Here is a 12957-nt window from a genome sequence, read left to right on the forward strand (position 1 = left end):
ATCGTCTGTGTACAAGAGGTTCCATATGTAATATTCAAGGTAACCCGTAACTGGTGGTTGGTGGTGCAATTGGGTACAATTGGCTGATTCTACGTGGAAAAATACGATGAAAATATGTGAATTCAAATTTTTTCATATGACATTTCGTTTCCGAGAAAATCGAGCTTGAAAATTTTTCAAATATGCTTAAGCTTTTTGCTAATTGCAGACCGAACAAGAGTAGATAATCGACATACATGCGAAGATAAGTAAAACATGTAGTAGATATGTAAAAAAAGAAAAAAAATACAATTCTTGATAAAAGGTTTTCTTTTCGAGAAAAATAAATTTAAAACATTTCGTATAGTGCGCGTGTACCAGACAACTTCTTAACGTTCTTAAAGTTCTTCGTTTTTCTTTATTTTCTTGAAAATAATGGGAAGAATTTTATTTTACCTAGTGTGCGCTTCTGGTCAACTTTAAGCAGACTCGATAAATGTTACTTCGTGTTCTTGCCTTATCTTTGTCACGTAGAATCACTCTGTATCCAATTATACCAGCAGTTACAGGACCACCCTGTGTAAATACAATTACTTTAACAAATCCAAGAACCCTCTCTTAATATTAAACGCCAAGCTGTCACTCGTCTTTCATCGCAATATTCCAATAACTGGTTCATCTGCCATATATGAAATATTAAAATATCTCGCGGCACGCGTCTGCTTCGATGTAACACAGCGAACACTTACAAGAACCATAACTACGAGGCAGCGTGTGTTCGGAAAAGCCACGGGACCATAATCTGTCCACAGAGTCGCAATATCTGTCCTCGAGTGGCTTCGTCAGGAAATTGTAACGATAAATGATGTTCCACTGTCGAGACAACGCGAGCCTAGTTCCTAGTTCTAGACAGGCGAACGTGCAACGGTTTCACTTCCTTTCAGATAGAAGCAACAGGTTTCGACGAACAGGCAACACGCTCCATCGAAAAATCGTGGAGGAAGACAGCAGCGGTCGGTAGTTTCCCTCGTTAAACGTACTATGCTAATGAGAAGGATCCCGATGGAAACTAGCTCGATGGACGAGTTAATCGGTCTCGAGGAAAATTACGCTGGTGAAAGTTTCAGGCTAATTTGTCGGCACGAACGAAACGGAGATTCGAAGAGTGGAGAGGAAATTTCGGGAAAAAAAGCTAAAGGAACTTGATCGAAGGAGAACGAAGGAACGTGAGAATTAAAGCAGCTGTGACAGTGAATCGAAGTAATCGAACGACCAAACTTGTTATTACACTGGTTGGTTTTAGATGTTGTGTTTCCCATTATTAAAAATGTGCGTGCAAACGAGTATTTGCATATATCTATAAACGTAGTAAAAGCAGAGTCGGAGGCATTAGAGCAAAACTCTTGTTATAGAGATATATAGATAATACTGGCTCAAATCTTCTAATTTAAACGCTTTTCCGAGAAATACCTCTTGTTAAAATATTCAATCATTTCACTTCGGAAAATTTAAAAATATATTTTTCCAACAAAATCTGGTTATATGGATTGGTTATAGGCGCACGAATAAAGACTCGGAAACAGGATTTGCAGGCTTACCTGCATATAAAACGCTTCTCCCCTCGTGATAACGAAGCTGCTAGCTCTGTCATCGGTTTGTAGGGCAAACAGACTCGCTGCTACGATTGCCAAGGAAGCTGGAACAAAAATATTCATACTCTACGGTTTTCGTAAACAGAAAATATATCTCTGCATAATACGTATCTAGATATTTTTTAATTCGGTAAACAAATAATTATTTTGTTGCCTAACGACTAAAATTCTCTCTCTCTCTCTCTCTCTCTCTCTCTCTCTCTCTCTCTCTCTCTCTCTCTCTCTCTCTCTCTCTCTCTCTCTCTCTCTCTTGAAGAGGCAACATCGACCGAGGGGGAAAAAAATTCATTCATTAAACGCGGTCGACTGCACGATCTATGAGTTTAAGGCGTATCGCTTTACAGCAACAAGATCCACCGCAGATATTCGATTCTTCGTCTAAGGGTAAGTAGGCCAGTAAGTAGACAAGTGACTGGTAATCCTACCGTGGTCAGCGTATTGCAAAACTCTCCGACACTGTCCGATGCAAAAGGACTTCTCCGCCTGAATTACGCTCTACAATTTCCACGTGTTCCGCAATTTTGTAAATTATAACCGAATTCCCCTACGCGTAATACGACCTCGTTAAAATGTATAAAAAATACAAATAAAAGTTGCAATCTCGGAAAATAAAGACGCCAAACGTAATCGATATATCGTTAATTGCAATTGTGGGGGTAGAAATAAAAAAAAAAAAAAAGTCGTATTATACAAAGAGACCGGCGAGTAGAAAATGAAACTGAGGCACATCTCCATAATTAAATAAATCTTGAAATTCATTTTCATTTATATTTTCCACGATACCGTTCAGACCGTCATAAAGTTCTGCCTCTATCAGACACGTGTGCTAATCAGTTTGCAATTAAAGTGAAATATTTACCCAATGCCATATATTCGACTATTTCGTTCCAATTTATAATATTCTCGAATAACAAATTTCGTTTGTTGCTTCTCTTTTCCCATTTAATTATATCGTATATTTCACGCTTAATTAATATTCACGCCTACTTCGCTCGAACAATCCCGTTTCGAAGACCAGTTTCGCAATTATCAATTATTCAATGGAACTCGACTATAAACGAGTTAACTACAGATAACTAGCATAAGATAGTTTCCTGTTTGCAACCTGATTATCTGATATTTATCAATAGCGAATGTTAACCAGATATAAATGATCAAGAAGAATTTCAAGCGAATCGTAATTAACCTTATCAGAATCGAATTTTTCCTTATAGAACATTTTTTATTAGCTCTGAATAGTAAAAACGTATGTCTTTACTTAGTCTTCCAGATAAAACCTAGTTTATTAAAGGTATAATATGCGCATACGAAACATCCTTAGACTGCGGATATCTATGCAAATGCATGTTTTTATAAATATAATTTCAAAAATAGAACCTAGATACATTTTGTTTGTTAAATATTATAACGAGCGCTTTGAATACGTTACATATATATATATATATATACACACATATATCATATGTTTATATAACTATGTAAAAAAAAAAATTATATATAAAAATCTGCGGTCTAACCATTGCACTGAATGGTAAATGATAGGTGATATTATCGCATTAATTCGAACGATTATATATATTCTTAGAAATACTCACTGGCCAATGTGGCAAGAGCCACTTTCCCTATCAGAGCAGTGCTGTACGAAATAATAACTCGTTTCGCCGAGGAAGCCATCGCCAGTTGTAGCACGGCAAGACCGACCAGGATCGCCAAAAGGGCAGAGGCGGCCGCAGCGGCTAATCCTGCCACCCACACAGCCACTGAAAACGGAGAAAATCTTTATGTCGCTATCGATTCGTCGTCTTCCACGATCCATTTGCTTCGGTAAAAGGACTATTTCCGTGATAAAGATCACTTCCAAGTTTCCACGGTCTTGGAGACTTTACTTTGGCTTATTTAAGTATTTCATGGGTAATATCTTCTGTGACTTTTTGCAACAGGATTTTTATGTTTTGTTAGCAGACTGCTGGAACAAGCAGTTGAACCGTTTGGCTTATTTCACGGTATTGGAAACATGGTCAAACGTACTCTTTCGAAGGAATCTTGTAATACCTTTCTTTTGTTACAGATAGCGTTCATTTAACTATTAATCGCATTATACGTAATAAAAATGTTGCATGTGATAGTGAAATTGCTTTATTTCCCCTTTTTTTTCCCCTTTTTTCTTTTTTTTTCTCTCGCTCTTTTTTTTTTTTTTTTTCCGCAAAAATGATTTTGACCACGGGAGGTAAGGTAGGTAATGACACGTAAAACAAACTCACACACTGGCTGGAATCTGGAAACCCCTTGGCCGCATCTTTCTCTACCGTACAGTAAAAGCTTGCATTGCCTCCAAGGACCAAAGTATCCTTTCTCGGCTGCCGATCCAGCTGTAAAGTCAAAAGTAAAATCACGTCTGATAATCTTCGGTTAAACGATACAAGACTATTCGAAAACGCTCTTCTTTCGTATCCTAATCTCGAATACTCAGTTTTTCCATGACTCCTTAACACTTACAACTTGGTCGTTTGCTACAAACGTTTGCCAAATGTTCGCGTAATTTATCAATCGTAATACTCGTTTTTAGAATATATTACAAGTTTTTAACGTAACTATATAATTCTAAACAACATTGATAACAATCTTCAACATCTTTTCTTTCACTTTAGTTTCAACATCAACGATCGATCAACTGTCACAAAGTTGAAGCTACGAGTCGTCAGTTTCTGTGACGTAACGACCCAAGATTCTCTTTGATCAGAAAGTCACCGAAGCGTTACCACAGTCCCCCTCTATAAGTGGCACAGCGTCCAAGCTAGTTAACGCACGTAGATACCATAAAACATGGGAGCAAACGACGCGGTCTCCGAAACCGATAACAAATCCAACTCGTCGTCGGTTTTTATCGTACTCGTTCGAGCTCGACAAATTTTCAACCCGATAAATCCTTCCTGGTCGCGAGTATTACGCAACTACTCGAGCAGCTCGTGACCGCGAAAGAAAAAAAAGACGGATAACGAGCGGCAGAGCGACGTTCCTAGTCGCGAGAACGTGATCTCGACGACGATCTCGAGGAGAGCACGAACAATTGAAAACCGCAATTTCGCGTTGCTCGTTTTGCCGTTCGAACGGCCCATAAAGTTGACCTATACACTGCGTGCGTTTGTTTTTCTTCCGCCATGTTCATTTTCTTTCTTTCAGAAGTTGCTAGAATAAAAGTGGAAAATCTATTCTGCGTCGTCGAATGCAAATCGATATTATCGATATTATTATGGCAAAAATGTGCAACGATACGCTAACGTTTAAAATTAACGTTCCTTGCAAGCAACCACGATCAATTTCGTCGTGGTTAATAAAAAATTCAATATTCCGCGCTCTGATATTAAAACGAAGAAATTTCTATTTTTATCGAATTTATAATTTAAGGAAATCTAATCTATGTAAAGAATTTTGAAATTTGGTATGTATAATAGCATGGTTAATATTGTAGTATGTGTGATATGGTCGAGCTTCAAATTATTCGAATATTCTTTTTAATCTAATTTAAGCGTATTGTTATATAATTTTTTATGTAATTTCTACTCGATAGTATGTAATTGCTTCGCTCTTGATAAAAGATCATTGATAGGGGGATATTGCGCTTAACACTGGGGAATTTTGAAGGATGTATCGTATAATATTTCACAGGACGAAATATGGTTTCCGCTGTTATTGCTTTGTTACATGACCGGTGAATGACGGCGGATTAAAAATTGCGGAAGACGGGGTGCGGTTCGAGTCGAGAAAATGATGGATGGATAATTTATTAGGCTGTGTTCCCGTGAATATTTTGCAGACGGTTTTAGCGTTATCATTTGGTGTTACATTTAGGAACATGATAGGTGACAGCGAGGCGTTTCATTGAGGTGTAAATCTGGGACGTTAATAACTTTAAATGAAAATTGGCTCGTGGTGTTTTATCTTTTATCCGTTTTCTTTTCGTAAAAGTTTGACGTACGCTTAACATGGTAAAATATAAGAAAGAGAAAAAGATGCTGTTCTACCAATATTTAATACGTATCCTTTGGTATAAATTGTTGCATACATCTTTATAAATTAATTTTATCATACTTTATACGAACAATGTAAAAATGTGAAATAAGATTTCTATTAACATTTACTCGGAAAGGTCTACAATCGTGAACACGCAACACAGAAATTATAGAAAGACACAGTTGCTGTCAACTTGACTGGAAAATGTGTCTGACATAGACAATCCGTTCTTATCGTATAGCAAAATTAACAAAACTCCACGCAGACATTCGACATCTATTCAGTTAGTTAATTAGTTAATTCGATTAATTTACGTTTAATCGAATAAAATAATTGAATAAATATCCAAATGATTAATTCGATAAATAAATCCCAATTAATAGTTTGACGAACAGAAAGTAAGAAAGAAAAAAGTAACTATTCGGGCAAATAAAGATAGGAAGACGAACAAAACGTTGTGTAAGATCTTTGTCTTTCTCTATTTTCTTGAAATCTGATCGAGATGCTCGATGAACCTAACAAGGATCATTCGAGAACTTCAAACGACCCGTTCAATTTGTCAACTTGGAATTTTGTTACGAAATAACGCCGTTATGAATCGATCAAATTGGAAGAAGCGAATTAATTGTCAAGTTTACGCGAACCTTTCGAAACGTTGAACATAGTGTCAGATCGCCGAATGGTTCGTGTGCTCGCGGCCTGGTTTGCTTTCCTCTCGAAAATCGTAAACTCGTCAGGGCGCGCGAACAAAAATGCAATTTGTCACGGCATTGTGACTCGCGCTCGCGTATTCGCACACGACGCGTGAAAAAATCGAGCAACTGGGCCAACAAACGTTCAACACGCGTTCCTTGCAATTCGTATCAACGTCTTTTCCGCTTCGGCGGCTTTCCCGAAGACCAGATCTCGTCGTCCGCTCCACCACCGCCGTCAGTCCTCGAAAGTTAGAAGCGTTCAGATTACGTTTTCCCACTAATTACCAAGCCCGTCATTTTCGAACGAACTTAAGGAAACCGCCGAGCCAATTTCTTGCCAAAGACGTATAATGTCTTAAGTTTGAAAACTCAAACGACTATCGTGGAAATAATTTGTAAGAGAATTGAAAACTTTGATCGTTAATTATGACGATTATCGCCATTACTAATGCGCAATTTGTCCAAGGAATTAAGGAAACGTTCGTTTTTTAATTCAATTCCTCGATGTTATTTGAGCCTGTTTAAAAAATTCCTACGATTAATAAGAATTCATTTACGATTGTAGATAGACTAGTTTCTAATTATTTAACAGCGAACTGTAAGGTCTAATTGCAGTAGAAAATTATTATACTCGATCACGTAACGATGAAAAAATGTTGTTTCCTTTACGTTATAGATAATTCCCACTGGTACTGAGCATCTCCGATAAAATATTTACGTGTACTCCATATAAAAAAAAAAAAAAAAAGCAATTATAACACTTCTATTCTAAATCCCTTGTATCCCTAAATCCCTCTTACAGATTTCTTGAAACGACGATTTTCTCCAGTCTTGTAGATAAAATATTAAAATTAAGATAAATACATACCGTATTAGAATCTTTACGACACGAGACACATTTTCATTCCAGTCTCACTACTTTATGAGTAAAAATTTGCATATCCGTAATCAAATCGTCGTTCCGTGTACGATAGTAACGATTCCCAGGGTGTAGGAAGTAGTTGATCGCAGTTCTACGGATCAGAAGTTTCTACATAGTCTCAGGAGATCGGAGTTGCATCGGTGTCGAGTTCTTCCAACTGGGACTCGCCGTTTCCCATTTCAATAAATAATATATGTAGACTATCGACACAGTCTGACACACATTGCTATCTATAAATTATATCGCATTTCGTAAATTACGAAAATTATTCGTACATTTTTAAGCATACCTAATTTCAAAATAATTATCATATAATCTGATATTAATCAAAGACCATCTTTCATCGAATCTAAAAAGTTTCCATTGAAATCAATGTTGTGCACAATTAGCACCTCTCTCTCTCTCTCTCTCTCTCTCTCTCTCTCTCCCAAGTCTGCTCATAAATCGTCTGCTCGATACAACGAGTCGCACTTGCATCAGTTTCATTGGAAACGCCATTCTTCCACTCTGTATTCTATCGTATTGCGCATAGCGATTCTCAACTGTTTCATCGATGCATACGGTTCGATGGAAGATTTCAAAAATTCAGTACCAAGAACAAGAATATCATCATTGGTTGAGAACGACCAGTGTTCGTGCAAAAGATAATTGCTAGTAGATAGAAGGTCACGGATGAAGAATATGATAATTCGTATTTCCTGAGTTTCATAAAAGAGCAATGTTAAAATGCAAAATGTTGTCAGTTCCATACCAAAACCATCTTTGCATTTGATGTTGGAATAAAAATTTGTGTTTTTGTAGTCTTCCTGGATATTTAAGAAAAGGTTAAGAATACCAATTATACAGAGAAATATTAATTATGTTAAACTAATATCATACGTCTCCTACAAACACTGTGAACTCATTACCTCCTTTCAAAAGAACAGAGAGATAGATAGATAGATAGATAGATAGATAGATAGATAGAGAAAGAGAGAGAGAGAGAGAGAGAATATTTAAGAAAGATACTTAATTGCAAGGAGATAAAATCGATAAAACCTCGTTAATATCACGCAGAAATTGAATAATCAGCAGTTCAAACAATCCATCAAATTTTGCGAACGACACTTGTTATATCATCAACTTTTCAATAAAATATTCTTTTACACCTCCATCGACAAGCTTCCCACGTTTCTTAATTATTTAAGTAAATCCAGTATTTGATGAACGTGATCGGCTAACGAAGAGAATCGAATATCAATTTCAATATTACTATCCGTAGAATCCGGCAAACCATCAGTTCCATGAAATAACCATATCAAGCTGTTTTCTACGACATACCCACACTGGTTACGAAACGAAACGGTGAATTATTATTTCCAACGTGACCAGCGTTCTATACACGTCGTGATCATTGAAAATCAGTCAAAGGGCCGCGTGGGTGCCGGTTCGCTCGCTAACCAGCTAATCTAATCGCCGCTTCGACCAGTTTTACGACCTTCCGCGCCGACTCCGATCGCCAGGCGTTTCTAATCGTCGAACAATTGCCCCGTAGGAGAGAAACCTAGTCCAGAAATGGACGTCATGCACGGTTCGCGTAATAATTTCCACTTTAATTATCGTTGGTTCGCGCCGAGCCGTTTCGCGATACACTTAACGAAGAACTCGTTGCGTGAACTCTAAGCGTCTCACGATAATACGTAGAAAGAAGCGATCGTACGAATTTTGCGATGGCGCGGTGAAATCGGCAACTTTAACAACAAGTATGTCGGCTTCGAAAACAATGTTCTAGCTCGTGAAACAATTAGACGATTGTGTTCGGCGTACGAGACACGGATGTGAACGTTAAAACGAGGGTAGAATATAATAGCGCGACATCGAATCCACGTTGCCCTCGATTAAATATAATAACGAAGAATACGTATTTGCAATTGATCACAGGTGAATATAAGCCGATCTTTGTTCATTTTCTGTCTCTTCGATTCGAATCGCCAGTCGACGATTAGAAAGTTATTTTTACGAAAGTTCGAAATGCTTCTTTCGATACGAAACGTTGGAAAAGGGAGTGATATAACGATTTTCGAGAGAATTATCTTCTTCCGTAAGATTTATCGAATTGCACAACTCTGTCTCGTAAAATTTATTGGATTATTCGATTCGTTCGCAGAATTTGCACGATCGTTTGATTTCATACGATGGTTTGCTTTCTTTACAATTAATCGATGGTGTTCGCTGGAGGAACGTTGAATCGATTATTGGAAAATACAAAAACGGTTGCCGATGGAAGCGCGTAAATATTTCCTCGTAAAGAAAACTCGAAGAATATTTACTCCTTTCGTATGATTTATCGGATTATTCGATTTTCTTGTAGAATTTAAGTTGTTTGATTTTACCGTACTCCTTCTCGCGATTAATTAACGATCTTTTGTTGGTAAACGCGGTTATTATTGGAAAACGTGAGAAATATACACTTTCGTAGTAGGATTTATACGATTCTCCGATATTGTAACAATAGCTGTTATTTCCAGCAACGTGAATTCATTGTATTCTATTTATGGTTTCGCGCCATGAAACAACGTTTTATTTTAGCGTTGTAGCCGCTAACGATTTTTATCGCGTCACAGCACGAGTCAAATAAAGTGCACGTTTATTTATGTATTGGCATAAACGCGCTTTATCGACCGTAGCCGAATGTTACAGTACGATGCGCTACTACCTTCGTTGTTCTTTTTCTCTTTTGTAGTCTGTGTCAATTTCGATAGACGAATTCCATGGAACATACACTCTGCAATTCGGTTAAAATTGCTACGTCGAAAAACGCAAACCCCTTCGCTGACTAGGTGTCGATATTGGAAATATAATATCAACTGTGAAAATGCAAAACGAAATATTAGCAACGACGTTGGATCTTCCTTTCTCTGGATCTGACGTTTAAAAATAAATCTCACCACGATCGAACGTTTGATAATCAAAACACTCGTCATGGAGAATTATTCAGCTCTGGAAAATTTCTCATTTTCGATATCTTGGTGGTTTAATCAGATACATACGTATACGTCCCTTTGTTACGTAATTACCGATACGCTCAGAAAAATTATGCAACGCGATGAATATTTCGTTCAAAGGGATCGAAATATACCGAACAAGAATTAAAGATTCTTTCGCTTTTCTGGAAATGCGCAAACACGGACTAGCGTCGATTCTATAATATTACGAATCGTTTCGATCAATTTGCTCGAAAATATCACGATCATGGAACGAATTTATCGACACAAATTCGAAATAATATTCGAAATTACTGCATGGTCGGAAACGACGCAGAAGATCATACAACTGTAAAAGCAGCGAAATATTACACGTATAAGCACAAACATACTGTAATGCAGACGCGTGGAATAAACTCCATATGCGCGTGTGAATTACGCAACGCGTATTTGCGGTAGGTGCATCGACGGTGGTATTAATAATGAATCCAATAGCAAGGTCAAACGTGCTTGACCTTCGTTCCTAGGATGAGTATAGCTATGTATAGTCATGTAGTCGTGTTCTCGCGTCCGCTCGTTTCGTACAGAAGCATCCGGCGGACACGTTTTATCGCGCACAGGTCTAATGAACAAAATTAATTAACGAGGTGCTGCTGTTACGATATCCACGCTAATGGAGTACGTTCGAGTCGGATCATATAATGCCACGACATTATACCACGTAGCCAAAAGTATCGTCCTTCTGGGTTTCCTATCGAACATTCACGATCCGCGTAAATTAACTCTCTATAATACAACTTGGCGGCTGTGTGTTTGCTCTATATTTTCTAAGAATTACCCTTTATCCAAATTATAAAATAGACAGCTATTTACAAATTTCGACGATTGAAATCTCGATCGATGAGAAAAAAGATGAAGCGTTTAGGAAAGTTTAGGAAAATTCAAGAATAGAACGTTTCTTTCGTTGGCTTTATTTTTGCTCGCTCAAACTTTCTTTCTTCGAACATATACGTATACCGAAGATTTAACCAGCAATCAAGCTTCCAACGTTTCTTTCGATAATAGAGTTAACGATCTGGCCAAGCGGACTAAACTATTCAAATCCAGAAAAACATCAGATCCTCGGAAATGAGCATTTGACATAACTTTGTAAATTCCATCTCGTTCTATTAGATTCTATCGAATTCTATTTTATTAGATTTTTATTCTTCATCTGTTTGGAAATTCTACAGCTTCTATTTTACGTGTATTCCGTAATTCCATCTGATTGAACTTTATTTTATCCTACGTAAGTATATCTGTTCGAGAAATAGATAAACTTTGACAGAAACTAAAGACCTTATTACGGTCGAATGGTACTTTTACGAGACATATTATAACCTACCTATATATACGAGCGATTCTGACACTGAATAATCCGACACTGAGGACAAGCCATCGATCTTTTGTGATCGCGTGTACGATCACGGAAACAATTTACACGTTGTAAAAGGATCGACGTGGAGAAGGCGGATTCGCAACACGAGACGCGATTAATGCACAAATCGGTCTCACGACGATTCGTCCGGCGTATCGACTACCGGACCGTAACTACCGGACCGTAACTACCGGACAGGGGATCCACGAATCGGTCCCATGCGGAGAAAAATGATTCCTTGCTTCTTCAATGTCACTCGTTTCGAAAGATGCACGAAGTGTGACGGCTTTTGACCGCCAACTAGCGAGACGTTCGAGGAACGACGAACTTTCCTCCTTGTTTTCTTCTAGTACATTGTCAGCAATTTCGTATACGTTACATTTTTTCAGACCGATTTTTTCTAATAATTCGCATTAACAACTTTTGACGCTGCTCACCTTTCTCTGGTATCTTTATTAGAATATCTATAATTTGTAATATTTTTACCGTGTAAATAATAATTATAGCATTATTGGTAAATAATATAATTATAAACATGGTATATTTCAATGCAAATATAGTAATATTTCAATACTGAAATACACTTGCCATTGCAACATCTTTTTATATCGATTTTCAATATCGATAATTTTGTCTAAAGACTAATCTGTCTACAAATGATGATTTTTACGTACAAATTAACGAACATTTCAATCGTAGTGAATTAACGAAATATTCGGTGTACTTATTTAAAATCATAAATCAAAATTGTTGTTATTTGAAACGACAAATTCTACGAACAGAACAGATCTAACGAATACAACTGTAATTAATGATTGTCCGCGTAGAATGAAAGGATGTTGAGCCAGTAACGGTTATCGCGACAAAAATTCATTGTAGCGATGCAACTTTCACCATTAACACAATACCATAGCCGAGGCCACCTAACAAGAGCATACAAGGATATTCAGGTCTTCTCTCCTGTTCGTTAGTGCGCCTCTCTTAAACGTATCTAACTGATGATAAACGTGAAAACATGTATCGCATATGTATTACTTGTATGTACCAACTAATTGTCGTGCATCTAGTTTGCCGCTCAGAGTTATAATATTAACCGCATTTTTTATAATGCAAAGGAAATTTCAGTAAATGATTTAGTCCCAAAGTTACGTAACTTTTAGTCGAAGAACGGAGGAAAATTAACGTTAATGTTCGCGCCTGTTGACATTCCTGCCACCGAATGGTGTAATATCGCGTTCCACGATATTGTCCCACAAATGCAGCGTTATACGTTGCGACATCCATTTACGAACGCTGCATGTGCAAAGATATAAATAAG

At 37.4% G+C, this 12957-nt stretch overlaps 1 protein-coding gene across 1 annotated transcript in view; it reads right to left on the bottom strand.

Annotated features, from left to right (window-relative positions):
• LOC126918829 (uncharacterized) overlaps positions 1–12957 on the bottom strand; it is a 49574-nt gene that overhangs the window by 9836 nt on the left and 26781 nt on the right. Inside the window, exons 3-5 of the mRNA XM_050727249.1 lie at positions 3893–4000; positions 3227–3391; positions 1578–1675 (exon numbers count right to left, since the gene is read on the bottom strand). Coding sequence (XP_050583206.1) covers positions 1578–1675; positions 3227–3391; positions 3893–4000 — 371 coding nt within the window. The remainder of the gene's footprint in view (positions 1–1577; positions 1676–3226; positions 3392–3892; positions 4001–12957) is intronic.

This window comes from Bombus affinis, chromosome 7 (assembly GCF_024516045.1).
Source record: "Bombus affinis isolate iyBomAffi1 chromosome 7, iyBomAffi1.2, whole genome shotgun sequence".
Classification (NCBI taxonomy): domain Eukaryota; kingdom Metazoa; phylum Arthropoda; class Insecta; order Hymenoptera; family Apidae; genus Bombus; species Bombus affinis.